This window comes from Lacerta agilis, chromosome 2, assembly GCF_009819535.1.
Source record: "Lacerta agilis isolate rLacAgi1 chromosome 2, rLacAgi1.pri, whole genome shotgun sequence".
In the NCBI taxonomy this organism is placed as follows: Eukaryota; Metazoa; Chordata; class Lepidosauria; order Squamata; family Lacertidae; genus Lacerta; species Lacerta agilis.
This window is the reverse complement of record NC_046313.1, coordinates 106,907,157-106,921,210: the sequence shown is the minus strand read 5'-3', so window position 1 is coordinate 106,921,210 and position 14,054 is coordinate 106,907,157. Positions and strand designations below refer to the sequence as shown.

General features: G+C 47.6%; 1 protein-coding gene across 1 annotated transcript; it reads left to right on the top strand.

Annotated features, from left to right (window-relative positions):
- Positions 1–6,073: 6,073 nt before the first annotated feature.
- On the top strand, positions 6,074–13,365 carry LOC117042149 (sperm acrosome membrane-associated protein 4-like). The gene is made up of 3 exons (XM_033141641.1): positions 6,074–6,290; positions 10,124–10,255; positions 11,382–13,365. The coding sequence occupies exons 1-3, from the start codon at positions 6,236–6,238 to the stop codon at positions 11,606–11,608; spliced, it is 414 nt and encodes a 137-aa protein (XP_032997532.1). The 5' UTR covers positions 6,074–6,235; the 3' UTR covers positions 11,609–13,365.
- The last annotated feature ends 689 nt before the right edge of the window (positions 13,366–14,054 follow it).

The following is a 14,054-nucleotide window of genomic DNA, read 5'->3' as shown; positions in this document are numbered from 1 at the left end:
GTACCTCGGTTTACGAACTTAATCTGTTTCGGGAGTCCGTTCTTAAACCGAAACCGTTCTTAAACCGAGGCGCGCTTTGCCTAATGAGGCCTGCCACTGCCAATGCCCTTCCACCGTTCAGATTCCATTCTTAGACCGAGGTAAAGTTTGCGAACCGGGACACTACTTCCGGTTTTGCGGAGTTCGTAAACCGAGTCATTCGTAAACAGGACTGTTCTTAAACCAAGGTACCGCTGTACTTACATCATAGGAGCCTACACAACGCAAAACACGGTTGCTGTATGTAGGTTTTATTTTACAGTGGTACCTCTGGTTACAAACTTAATTCATTCCGGAGGTCCGTTCTTAACCTGAGGTACCACTTTAGCTAATGGGGCCTCCCGCTGCCGCCAGCACACAATTTCTGTTCTCATCCTGAGGTAAAGTTCTTAACCCGAGGTACTACTTCTGGGTTAGCGGAGTCTGTAACCCGAAGTGTTTGTAACCCGAGGTGTTTGTAACCCGGGGTAACACTGCATTTGTTTTTTTATCTTATATTTTGGAAATGTACATCCAGGTTTTTTTTTTCTTTAGTTTTTTTTGGGGGGGGACCAAGAGGGTGGGCCCCTAAGATATAGCTTGTTTAGCTTATACGTAAATCAGGCACTGACTGCAATGTTTCGCCTCTTGCAGCATCACAGCAACTGCCTGCCAAATACCAAGGAGAGGATATGATTGCACCAGGTGTTGCTTGGTCCGGTGACTGTGACAAGCAGTCATGGGAGAGAGGGTGGCTTTGGACACCATGGAAGGAGAGGGTGGCCAGCGTGTCTCGCTTTGCAGAGGACGTTCCTCTAATTTGCAGGACTGGCAGTCCTCCATTTGAAAGAGACTCCGTCCAAGGCCAGCTCAAAGAACCATAAGAATGAGGCGGGATCTTTTAGAGTCACCCAATGAGATTTCACCACATAGCATGGCAAAGGTTTGCGATTTTGTGAGGACGAGTTATTCCCATAAGAACTGCTTAGAGGTTTTGACAATAAAGAAGTATATACAAATTTTAAAAACAGATTTTAAAAAATAAGATTGACGTTCAGTTTAATAGGCAGGTTTCCATTTAAAAATAACGTATATTTTGAACTGCTGGTTTTATGTATACAGTAGTTTCAGGTCATCTTGTTTTAGTCTCCTGACTTTTACTGAAAATCTTGGTGTGTATTTTTATGTTACAGGTAGGTAGCCGTGTTGGTCTGCCATAGTCAAAACAAAATAAAAAAACTTCTGAAGAAGTGTGCATGCACACGAAAGCTTATACCAAGAACAAACTCAGTTGGTCTCTAAGGTGCTACTGGAAAGAATTTTTTTATTTTGTATTTTTATGGTTTGTTTAAACTGATTTCGTGTGTGTGTGCGTGCGCGCCATAAGGGAGACAAGCCAGAAGTTCATATGAGATTTATAGTCGTACCTTGGTTCTCGATTGGAATCTGTTCTGGAAGTCATTCGACTTCCGAAAATATTCAAAAACCAAGGCGTGGCTTCCTGCAACCAATCGGAAGCCGCGTAAGCCGCGTCAGATGTTTGGCTTCCAAAGAACGCTTGCAAACTGGAACGCTCACTTCCGGGTTTGTGGCGTTCGGGAGCTAAAACGTCCGAGTCACAAGGCATTCCAGAAACCAAGGTACGACTATATTTCTATTTAAATATATTTAAATATATTTCTATTTAAATTATAGTAACTGGGTCGGGTTCAACTAACTGGTCCTGTTTGCGGAAATTCACGAGGGGGGCCAGCTAGAGCCACAAGGCTTTCCCCCACATCTCTCCCCCCATGCCCCCCCACCTCCCCAAATTGTCTCAGAGGGGGTCAGCAGAACCCCACCCCTTCAGAACACAATGGAGTGGGTGGGAAGATAGGGGAGATACTGCCATCGGGGAAGCCGAAATACTCACGCAGGTGAACACTTCTAGCAATGTGATGCTGAATTCCTCCTGGCGTTTCTAAAGTCACATCTGTATGTAAAAAATATCAGCACTATTTTTGATAAATAAAAACAAAACGAGGTCCTGGTACTCATATATTGGTCACTGTCGTAGTTGCCAGCACATAAAAGGCTTCCACAGACAGTGAAGAAGAAGACGTGCTGGTAACTCTGAACTGGTGAGCACTGCCACAAAAAAAGCCCTGTAAAATGAGCACGGGTAAATTTTACACAAATAGATGTTCTCGTTTCGGTGAAGCATTTCTTCTTTTCCGGTCACGTATAACTCTTGGCTGTTGTGAGCCAACTTTTTCTTTAAATAATAATAATAATCCTTACCTGCATCTCAGGAGTTTCTCCAATTATTGGGTGTTCCTTAATCTCCCCTTTTAAAGCAAGAGAGTGATCTCTGTTCAAAGCAGGATTTCCTCGGTGACAGTTTATGTAACCCCTTTTCAGCCTGTTTTATAGCCCAGATTGGGGATCAAAGCTGCGTTGATCACTCTTGTGGGCCATCTTTGCTGGGAGAAAAAGCGATGCAATCCTGTTTTATCTTCCTGGGCCTCTCAGCAACTTTTACTGATGATTCCCTATATAGCCCACCTTTCCTTCAGGTGGTTCTCCCACTTCCCATTTTATTCTTACAGCAACACCATGAAGATGAAGCTTAAATGGGTTTGGACCCATGCCCGCAGTGGATGACACCTTACAAGTGTCCCGGCGGGAAAGGGACCTACAGTTTTTTCACGCGAGATCTCGGTGGCCATTTTGGGTGTCGCAATCTCACGCACTGTTCTGCTGCGCTCTTGGGGGGGGGTCAGAAAAAGTTGGATGCAAACAAGATGGAGGTACCTTTGTCAGCGGGGGAAATTGATCAGATTGAGAAACTTGGAGATACCAGGGAATTCGGCCTTGGGTGTGGATTTTGCTACTAAAAGAACATAAGAAAATCTCTGCTGGATCAAGCCAAAGGCATACCCTCCAACATTTCTCCGATGAAAATAGGGGTACCCTGTTGTTGTTGCTGTTGTTGTTGTTGCTGTTGTTGTTGTTGTTGTTGTTGTTGTTGTTACTACTACTACTACAGTGGTACCTCGGTTTTCGAACATCTCTGTTGACGAACGTTTCGGTTTTCGAACGCCATAAACCTGGAAGTAAACGCTTCGGTTTTCGAACACTTTTCAGAAGTCGAACATGCTGCGCAGCTTCCGTGTTGTGTTTTCCGTTATGTATTGAGGCTTCCATATTGAGTTTTCGGTTTTCGAACATTTCGGAACTCAAACGGTCTTCCAGAACAGATGATGTTCGAAAACCGAGGTACCACTATATTATTATTATTATTATTATTATTATTATTATTATTATACTGTGCCCATCTGACTGGGTTGCCCCAGACATTCTGGGGAGCTTCCAACATACCGTATTTTCCGGCGTATAAGACGACTGGGCGTATAAGACGACCCCCAACTTTTGAGAAGATTTTCCTGGATTAAAAAGTAGTCTTATACGCCAGAATATACAGTATATAAAAACATAATAAAACATTAATCATTAACAAACTTCCCTATACAGGGCTGCCATCAGATGTCTTCTAAAGGCTGTATAGTTATCTCCTTGGCTTGGGGGGCCTCATAACTCCATACCCTCCAACATTTCGCCGATGAAAATAGGAACGTCCTAAGGAAAAGTGGGACATTCCGGGATCAAATCAGAAACTGGGATGGCTTCTGTAAATTCAGGACTGTCCCTGGAATATGGGGACACTCGGAGGGTCTGCAAAGGCCCATCTACTCCAGTATCCTGTTCTCATTTCGGCCTCCCAGATGCCTCTTGGGGCACCTGCAGAAAATGGCTGCCTCCACTACCACCCTCTGCAAAGATTTTCATTTTTCAACCCCCCCCCCCGCAACACACCTGATGCTTCCTTTTATGAGGGGGACAGGATGGCTCTACAAAAATGTATGGGGGGGCATATTCAGCCCTGCTGTAGTTCAAGCACCCCAATATTTTGGGTGTTGCTTGGCTCCGGCGGTAACCTGAGGTGTCTGCCCTGCCATGGGACTCACTCGGCTTGGGCAATAAGATGTCACAAGCCTTTGTTGCTTTTAGGTCCAAAATAATGAGGGGAATTAGAAATGGCTAATTAGTCGTGCCCACATAAAAAACAAACTGAAATAGTCACTCCTTTGGCACAGATTTTATTTCCTCTCAGTTCACATACATCGCCCTTCACCCGTTTCCCCAAAACCTAGTCTCCTCACAGTCTTCATGAAGCCCCTTGCTGACTCGAGGGACCCACTCGAGCGGAATCTCCCTCGATCCCCAAGTCCAAGCCTTGAGCTCTTCCAGTCTGTGCCTTGGGTCATTGAAGAAGAAGAAGAGTTTGGATTTGATATCCCGCTTTTCACTACCCGAAGGAGTCTCAAAGCGGCTAACATTCTCCTTTCCCTTCCTCCCCCACAACAAACACTCTGTGAGGTGAGTGGGGCTGAGAGACTTCAGAGAAGTGTGACTAGCCCAAGGTCACCCAGCAGCTGCATGTGGAGGAGCAGGGACGCGAACCCGGTTCACCAGATTACGAGTCTACCGCTCTTAACCACTACACCATACTGGCTCTCACATTGAGAACATATTGACTGGGGCTGATGGGAGCTGTGGGCGTACGTTCTGACATTTTGTGTCCCAAATCGAGCCTCTTCCCCCTCCGCAAGGCCCGCAGAGGCACTCTGGTGTGTCCCTTTGACACACCATCCCAGTAGTCAAAGGGATGCGGCAGGGCAAAGGGACTTCATCCTGGCAAGTCCCTGGCAATGTCAGAGCGATCCCAGAAGGCGCTCTGACACTCGTCTGCAGGGTCGGGAGCAACCCTGCTGACTCGCGCCAGGGTGCCAGTCTTAAACATGGCATTCCAGCACCCAAACAGAAGCTGGGCTTGACTTCTTTTTTTCTGGGATGTCCCGGTTAAGACGAGACGGTTGGGGGGGGGGGTTATGGCTGTGGGTGGTCCCAGGTTGGCAAAGGCTATGTTGTTGTTGTTCAGTTGTGTCCGACTCTTCATGACCCCATGGACCAGAGCACACCAGGCACGCCTGTCTTTCACTGCCTCCCGCATTTTGGCCAAACTCATACTAGTCGCTTCGAGAACACTGTCCAACTATCTCATCCTCTGTCGCCCCCTTCTCCTTGTGCCCTCCATCTTTCCCAACATCAGGGTCTTTTCTAGGGAGTCTTCTCTTCTCGTGAGGTGGCAAAGGCTGTACTAAGACATAAATAATTTTTTGGGAATTACAGGGACAGAACTACCTAAACTGTATAGAAATTTATTTATGCATGCGACTACAGCGGCAAGAATGCTAATCGCCCGAAAATGGAAAGAAGCAGAAGTCCCAGCAAAGGAAGAATGGACACAAAAACTTACGGAATATGCAGAAATGGCGAAACGTAACCGGAAGAGTAAGAAATCAAGATAACAATCTTTTTAAATAAAAGAATGGAAATGGTTTATTGAATATTTACAGATAAACTGCAAACAGATAAAAACATTGGCAGGATTATTGTAATAAGAGTAGATAATTAAATGAGCAAATTAAATGAATTTGGATATGCAGAAGATATATAAAACAAAAACCAAATTTAAGGAACCCCAGAAACAGGGGGAAGGAAGTCAAGCTTTGAAATGTTAAAATGATTGTAAAACTAAGGAAATGTATAAAATTGAAAAGTATAAAAACTTTTTAAAGAGGCATAAATAATTCACACCCGTGCATACTTAAATCAGTATCTGTACCAAAATTCGAGACGAGCATGGAAACTCTGGCAAACCGTGACGGTTTCACAAGACGGGGAGTGCTCTGCACGCTGTTAATTAAGAGCAGCTTAAAATAGCACAAAAGAAAAGCAGACGTTGGAAAACAATCCAGAACATGCAACAACAACAAAAAAAAATTGCTTGAGGTTGGCAAAAAAAACTATCTCCAAGGCTCATGTGATACACCTACTGAGGGAGGGTGTCCCATCACATGCTTGGCCACTGCAGAACTCAACACCAAGATGAAAGGGGTGTGTCTGGTACAATAATCGAACCTCCACCCACTGTCAGCTCGAAGACACCAAGGCTGTGACAGAGGACTGCCACCGCAATATATAGGGCTGTCATGATTCAGCTCCAGCCCATGTAGCAACAGATCTGTGGCTCGCATTTTTCGCAGCTCCTCAAGAGGTGTCATTTTCTGCCAGTCTACCTTCCAGCTGCCTCCGTTGTGAATATTTCGGGACTATGGCCGGGAGAGCTGCCGCTGCCCTGCTTATCACAGCATCCGTCTTACAAATAGGTAAGAAGAGCTGGGTGGGAGGTGGGGCGCGCTTGGGCCAGACTTGCACACCCGACTGCAGCTGTGGGCGTTGCTTGTTTCCAATGAGGGTCTGTGAACTGCAAGGTTGGTAGGTCGTTTTTAGGCTGTGATGGTGCACACCGGGAGGTGGGGGAGCCAAAGGCAGTTAGCCTTTGTGGTCCTCTTCCTGGACCACAGCTTGACACCCCTTCGCTAACCTTGGTACTCACTCTCCTTGAGTGGCTGGGCTGCCTCTTGGAGCTCTGATCATGCTTTCCGCTTGCCTGGATGAGAGATAAAGACGGGGATGTGAGAGTGTGCAGAGACTAGCCTATTGCACAATAATGGTTCAGTTTTGGCAAAAAGATTCCTGCATCCCAGTGGGTTGGACTAGATGTTCCTTGTGGTCCCTTCCAACTCTACAGTCCTATGGATCTGTAAATCTATGAATTTACATTCGTTGCTCAGCCCACTTAAAAAAAATTATTTGATTTTTCAACTTAAAATTTACAGAGATATAGCAAACATAAATCATAAAGCAAGATTCCAAGGAATCTCCTGGACTTCCATCCTCCTCTATGTGGGTCCTATTATTAATCAGTTCTTCCCGCATCTTTTATGGCAATCCAAACCCTTTACTTCTTCCTTTACGCTCCGAGTCAACCTTAAACTACAAGCGATATTCCAATCCTACTAACGATTTTAACTGTTCACAGTGGTCTTTAAGATAAGTTATAAATTTCCCCCATCCCTTATTAAAATGTTGGTCTTTCTTCCTGATTTCTGACTCTTCCAGTCATTTTAGCCATTTCAGCATAATCCATCAACTTCATTTGCCATTCTTCTCTGGTAGGAACTTTACCTTATTTCCTTTTTTAAAAAATAAGAATTTATTGTATTTTAACAAAATATAACAAAAAATAACAAATACAAAATACAAAATGAACAAAACGCTACAACAAAACTACAATACTACAAAAATACAAATACAAAAAAACCACTTATTTATCTAATCTTCTCTTATTCATCACATTATTTTGGGACCTCCTCGCATCCTCTCTTCTGCGTGCATTTCTAATTAACTATAGTAACTTTATAACCTTGTAAATTCTTCCTTATCAACTAATCTTAATCTTTATATATCATAAACAACCTATACCTATAATCTTATTCCTAATACAAATAACCACAATACAATTCAAACTTCTTATATCCTATCTTAACCTAACTTCTGGTATTACTGTAGCCTTAAATGTCCTCTGATTTCAAATTCAAATGTCTATTTTTTCACGTCATTTCAAATAGTCTTTAAATTTTACCTTATTTCCATCTTTGGGCCGGTAACATCTGTGCAGCCCATGGTCACATGCATAAATAGTGGTTTCTGCTCCTTTGGGATTTCAGCACCTAAGCCCACTTTGGCCCTCTGGCCATGGTCAACCATAAGCGTGTCTTCCACCCCCCTCCAAGTCATTGCGAACATCCGAAGGACCCATTGAGAATGTGTGCAGGAATATTTCTCCCTGGAGATCTGGTGTAAGAGAGTCCTTGAACTGTTGCCTGGCTGGAATGAGTCTGCTGCTTCCCTCTCCTTAAAAGAGGATGGGACAGATTTATGGAGGACAAGGCTATTGATGGCTACTTGCCATGATGGCTGTGGTCTGAATGCTGCTGAATAGCAGTTTCTGGAAACCAGAGGAGGGGAGAGGGCTCTTGGGCTCAGGTCCTGCTTACTGGCTTCCAACGGGCCAGTGTGGTGTAGTGGTTAAGAGCAGTAGACTTGTAATCTGGTGAACCGGGTTCGCATCCCCGCTCCTCCACATGCAGCTGCTGGGTGACCTTGGGCTAGTCACATTTCTTTGAAGTCTCCCAGCCCCACTCACCTCACAGTGTGTTTCTTGTGGGGGAGGAAGGGAAAGGACAATGTTAGCCGCTTTGAGACTCCTTCAGGTAGTGATAAAGTGGGATATCAAATCCAAACTACTCTTCTTCTTCTTCTTCTTCTTCTTCTTCTTCTTCTTCTTCTTCTTCTTCTTCTTCTTCTTCTTCTTCTGGTTAGCCACTGTCAGAAAAGGATACTGGGCGAAGAAGAGCCTCTGGCCTGATCCAGCAGCCTCTTCTTACGTTCTGCTCATTTTGTATGATAAAGCGGCTACTACATGAACGCTAGAAGCCTCAGACAAGAGAGGGGAGTTTTGCACTTTCCCCGCCTTCCACTTTTTCAATTGCAACGCTCCTCAAGCTGATCTCACCACCACCCTCTCGGGGAGGGTGACACCCCCCCCCCCGAGCATCACCGAAAGAGAGAAAACGCATCACCCCAGATGAGGACAGATATTTGCGCATAATGACCGTTAGCAAATGCAAATTTAGAAATACCACTGGTTCTGCTACAGTAGCTAGGGTTGATAGGAAGTGCAGTCCAGCGACAGCTGGGGGAACCAAGTTGGAGAAACGCTGAAAACAGAACTAGATCGTGGGCACGTGCACCATCTACAGGGGGCCGAGGGGTCTTGGGATCCCCTCAATATCTGGGGGGCAAGGAGCTAGGTCCCCTGAATGTTGAGGGGGTGGAGGAGGGGAGGGTCTTCTCCCAACGATTGACCTTTCGAATGTTGGAAGATTCAAAGTGCACTGGGTTCCTCAACAAGATCGCGCCGGAGGGCTGGATCTTCATCACTCTGGCTCTGCCCTCTGAGGAGCCCCGAGTGCCTTTCTTGTGCCCCCTACCTTGAGAGAGAGAGGGAGAGAGAGATAAAGAGAAGGGGTTGTTTTTTTAGAAGCTAAGTAGCTTCAAAGAACAAGCACTTCAGCCCAGACATATCCAAATTGCACAACCACAAGGAAGTCGCCAAAAAAGAACCGGCAGGCAGGCAGGTTGTCAGGGTGAGATGAGTGGCAGTGCGATTTAACTCGTCCCTCCCCAGGGACTTCTCAGAGCACAAAAATCTTGCTCAAGCACTCCTTCGGGTGCAAAACAAAACCAAGGTGTGTATGTGTGGGGCCAGCCGAGGTCATTCCCAAGGGCCCCACCCCTAACATCTGCGTAGTCAGGTTTCGGGTACGAAAAGAGCTGAGGCTGCTTCTCCCAGGCGCACAATCCAGTAATCGGGGTGAATGGGGGCATCCCAGATCTAGCAGGGAGGAGGGCCTGGGGTGACCTTCAGTTTTTTGTGTGTGCGGACCCTGCACAAATGGGGGCGTTTGAACTTGAAGAGCTCCCGAGTGGGGCTAAAGAACACAACACGGTTGATCTCTTTTCATTTGTACCCAATTAAAGGCCTAAATGGGGATGAAGAGAGAGACCTGTTGGGTCCCTGGATCAGATCAGATTCTGTTTATCTCGTCTTGTTTCCCGCAATGGCCAAACAGGAGTTTCTGGGGAAACCAAGAAGGCGGCTTCGGTTTATTTATTTATTTGCTTGTTGCCCTTAGGAGCCTTACAGAATTACAGTCCCCCCCGATATTAAAATCTGTGGTACGGATGTGTCTGTAAAGCCTTGACTTCCTCTCTGGGCAGAATCCAAGGGGAAACTTAAAGGGGAAGCAGGTTGGGGTGGTCAGTGCTTTGAGCTCAGCACTGTGTTTCACTTCTTCACTTCACCAAATGCACGCGCCACTCGGTCGCGAAGAGAACCTCAAAGCGGTTTGCAAGCTCGCATCTCTGCGTAGATCAAACCAAGCATCGCAAAGGCGGCAGAATCCTCCCCGACGACCATTGTTCTAAGGAACCCAGACCCTGAGGGCATGTGCTGGGGCCACGGAGGTTTCTCCGCACTTGGAAGGCAGGGTCTGCGTGTCACAACATGACTCTCCCTCTTTCCTCACTTTAGCCCTGGGCCAAAACATGACGGACACAAAAATAGGGCTCCATTGCTACAAATGCGACTTCGATCGACCCTGCTCAATGGTGAGGGTGACCTGCAACGAAGGAGAGAGCTGCAGCACCATCAGAGGGCATTCAGGTTGGTGCCACTATCCCAGGGATGGGCTTCCCTCCCTTCAGCCAGGAAGATCGTGTGCAGCCATGGCCTGCCCGGAGGTGGCGTGCGGCTTCATGGGTACCCCGCAGGCCGGTCCAAATGTCTACCCCAGTCGGCAGACTGGCAGGAGGCAGGCGAGAGGCATGGCCACCGCCCAGGCACATCCTGGCAGGCCCTCTCCCCAGCTCCCTGTCCTTCCCTGCCTGCTGCCGGGGGTCTCTGGGTCGCAGAGTCTGGCCCAGCCTTGCTGTCCCTGACAGGGGCCAGCAACTGCGGAGGTGCTTGCTTTCTTACTCGGCGTGCTGCTCTCCCTGCACGGTTGCAGGAGCAGTCCAGGCCCATGGCAAATGGGCAAGGATGGAGGGAGGCGGGCAAGGGGCGATCCCAATTCAGCCTCTCTGCGAGTATCAGGGAAATTCACCCATCAAGGGCCGTGTTGGCTGGTCAAACTCTGCCCTGTGCGGGCAGGCGGGCAGGCAGTGCAGCGGGGCACTTGGCTCTAGAGCGGGGATCGCTTCAGCAGTGTCAGTGGTTTGCCTGCCCCGGGCACTGGTAGCCCACGCTATGCCACTGCCTCTGTGTTCCCCAGTAACTACCATACAGTATATATACTGCCTCTGCTGCTGGAGGTCATAGAGAGAGAGCTGTCATGTGTCTAAATCCCCTTTTCCAAGCCAGCCTCTGTGAAATCCCTTTTTAAAGACGAGGATTAGGCAAGACCTGTACTTGCATTCTGAGTGCAGTGCAATGATGTCATTCCCCCTCGGGCTTCATCTCTCATGGTAACATTTCTGGCTACAGGCTTAACATGCCCATGCTCTCCCATTGTCATCAGGAGTATCTATCAGCCCTGGTATGTCCTGCCGATCGTCAACCCATCCCTCTGTAGGAACATATGTACTGTCTTATATTGAGTTGGACAACTGGTCCATCTAGCTCAGCACTGTCTACACGGACCGGCAGCAGCTTTCTGGGATTTCAGGCAGGACTCTCCCCCAACCTTACCTGGAGATGCCGGGGATTGAACCCGGAGCCTTCCGCTTGCAAGGCAGATGTTCTGCCGCTGAGCTGCGGCCCTTGTAACTTTGCACCCGCTTGCTCCTTGCAGATTATAAAGTCCACGAATCCATCTACGGGAAGGGCTGCGTCTCCGCGAGGAAGTGCAGCGGCTTGGACAGAATCAGCTACTCCAACAACCCTTTCCGCGTCACCTACTCCTGCTGCAACACCGACTACTGCAATGGCGACTTCTCTGGTGACTTCTCTGGGGCACCCCGCCTCCCCTTGGTCTGCGTGGCCACTGTCCTGACCATGCTGCTTGCCTACCTCTTGTGAGACCCAGAACCTGCCTGCCCTGTAAGGAAACTGACCTGCTCCCCGCAGTGACCGGCTCCTCTTGCTCATGTCTCCTTCCGTCTCCAAAACAGCCAAGGACCTCTTTGTTGTAATGGACGCGGTGCTGTCATTTCGTATCTACAATACCGCTCCCGGTTAAATATTTCTAGCTTCTGGCCTACAAATTAGCCCACTAAACTGTCACAAACCAGCTCGTTTATTATCTCCATACCAGAATTGATCTGTCAAGTTTCCTACAGATGCAGGAAACAGCTACTCGTTTGCCTCACTTCTCTCTCCAGTGATTGGCCGTGGCTCCACAGGGCTTCTGACAGCCGGTCCCTATCCTATTTATTTTATTTATTGACAGAGATCAAAACCGCTTCACGACCAAAAGTAATTGATATCCGGAACACCTGCAGGTGTTTTCCTGCTGAGTTATGGCCGCTCCCCTTAACATTGACATGACAGTGAGTTGGTTTGGTGCTGCCCCCTGGTGTGCGGTTCCTGAAGTGCTGCAAATCACGCAAGTGTCCGTCCGTCCTTTTGTGCGAGCTGCATTCGCCCAAACAAAAGATTTGGGGAGAACTTCTTAGAACCTCACAAGGTGATCAGATTTCATGAGATAGCACAGTAGTTAAGGCTGCAATCCCAGGCCTGCTTTCTTGAAAGCAAACCCCATTCAATTCATAGGGACTTTCTTTCAAGTAAACATGCGTAGGATCAGGCTGAAAGAGCATGAGCCACAGGCCGCAAAACTTTTTCTGGTTCAAATGTGGCCTCAGCTAAGAACACAGAATGTGGAACTCGGAATAATCAGGTCCCTATTCTCTAGCACTCTCTGACTGGCACCATCTCTAGGGGCCCCCACAATTTTTTTTGCTGGGGGTGCCAGCTCCCCCCCCCCGCCATCACGACTCCTGCCCGCTGCCTCTGTGGCTGCCTCTGCATACCACCTGTCGTAAGGCGGTAGGTGGTTGTGCCGGGTGGAGGCCGGGTCCCCGGTCCAGTCACTGCCACAGCAACAGAACATGTGCATTGTGCTATCATGACAGCATGGCATCATGACAGCCCAGTGCTCGTGTTTCGGCGTCACGCCACAATGTCATTATGGCACTGTGGAGCGCATGCCGACATTGGGCAGCCACAATGTGGGGCCCAATGTCAGTGCCCCTGCTGATTGGCAACATGGAAATGGTAATAATACTGACCTGCTTCACAGGGGATGCTGCTCTTTGAACCTCTGGAAATGGGAGGTTTAAAGAGCAGTCAGGGCTGTTTGCAAAAGGGCTTTCAAACAGCCTCACGCCGAGCTTTGACTGTTTGTGCCTGTTCCCAGCAGAAGAACAGGAATGTCTAGACACCAAACCTAACCCCCAGTGGTTGGTCGATGAGCAGGGACTAAATCCTGCTCAGTTTGACTGCACCTACAAGTGCTCAGCTGTGAAACCGGTCCGTGCAGTCAACGCAGGATCAAACCCTGTCCCATCAGCTGGCATCACCCCCTCATTGGACGGGAAAGGTAGGCATGGTTTATTTAAAATAGCCTCATGGGCCAAATCCCTCACCCTAACAGGCCAGGACTGGCACATGAACTGGAGGTTACCCACCCCTGGTTTAAACACAGACTACTTCATAGGGTTAGCTTATATCGCAGGCTCTCACCAGCACAACCGTGAAAGGGAGATGTTTTTCCTTCCAAGATTGCAATCCTGCACAAGCTCTTAGACATGTCCAGAGCTTTAAAGAAAGAAAAACTTTCTCAAAATTGTTTTGCATATGTCTACACCACTAGTCTTCAAAAATACCGTTATTATAATACTGTAGAAACAACGTCTCCTATGAACAGACTGCTGGTGTATGTTTCTGTTTGTCTATCTACAACTCCCAATTAAAACATGAAAAGTGTTCCTTGCAAGTATTGTTTTGCTGAAGGGACCCATATGAGCCCGAGAGCATGATTCTTTTTGCCAGGCAGGCGTTGAGACAGCAACAAGAACAAGGTCAAAGGAGAGGCATGAAGAGGTAGGAGGAGGAAATTCAGTTCAGTTCACATTTAAAGGCAGGCATGCCCAAGTCACACTTTCTGAGACAATGTGTGAACCAAACCACAGCCACCCTCCAATATTTGCACCCCTATGAATTGTGCAGTGCAGTTCTCCAGCCGAGCAGTGTGTACAAATGACGCAACAGGTGTACCCAACCTTTTTGTGCCTGGTAGCACATCTGAAAAATCGATAAACAGCTGTGGCCACCGCAAAATACCAATTTCACGGAAGAAAAGCGAGTGATGTTCGGAAACAAAAGAACCTGCTGCCCGCTCCCCAAAACAAGACAAAGAAAGCAGGTGACATCCCATAAAAAAACGAAGAGATCCCTTCCAACCAAAAAAGTCCCTCTTAAAAAAAAGTGGGGGAGGGCAGAGGGCTTTGGTGAGCATGGAGGG

Excerpts from the sequence above, each read along its gene's own strand:
- LOC117042149 (XM_033141641.1), top strand. The coding sequence starts at position 6,236 with ATGGCCGGGAGAGCTGCCGCTGCCCTGCTTATCACAGCATCCGTCTTA. Across the intron at positions 6,291-10,123 it reads AGCATCCGTCTTACAAATAG|CCCTGGGCCAAAACATGACG; the intron begins GTAAGAAGAGCT and ends TCCTCACTTTAG. Across the intron at positions 10,256-11,381 it reads CACCATCAGAGGGCATTCAG|ATTATAAAGTCCACGAATCC; the intron begins GTTGGTGCCACT and ends TGCTCCTTGCAG.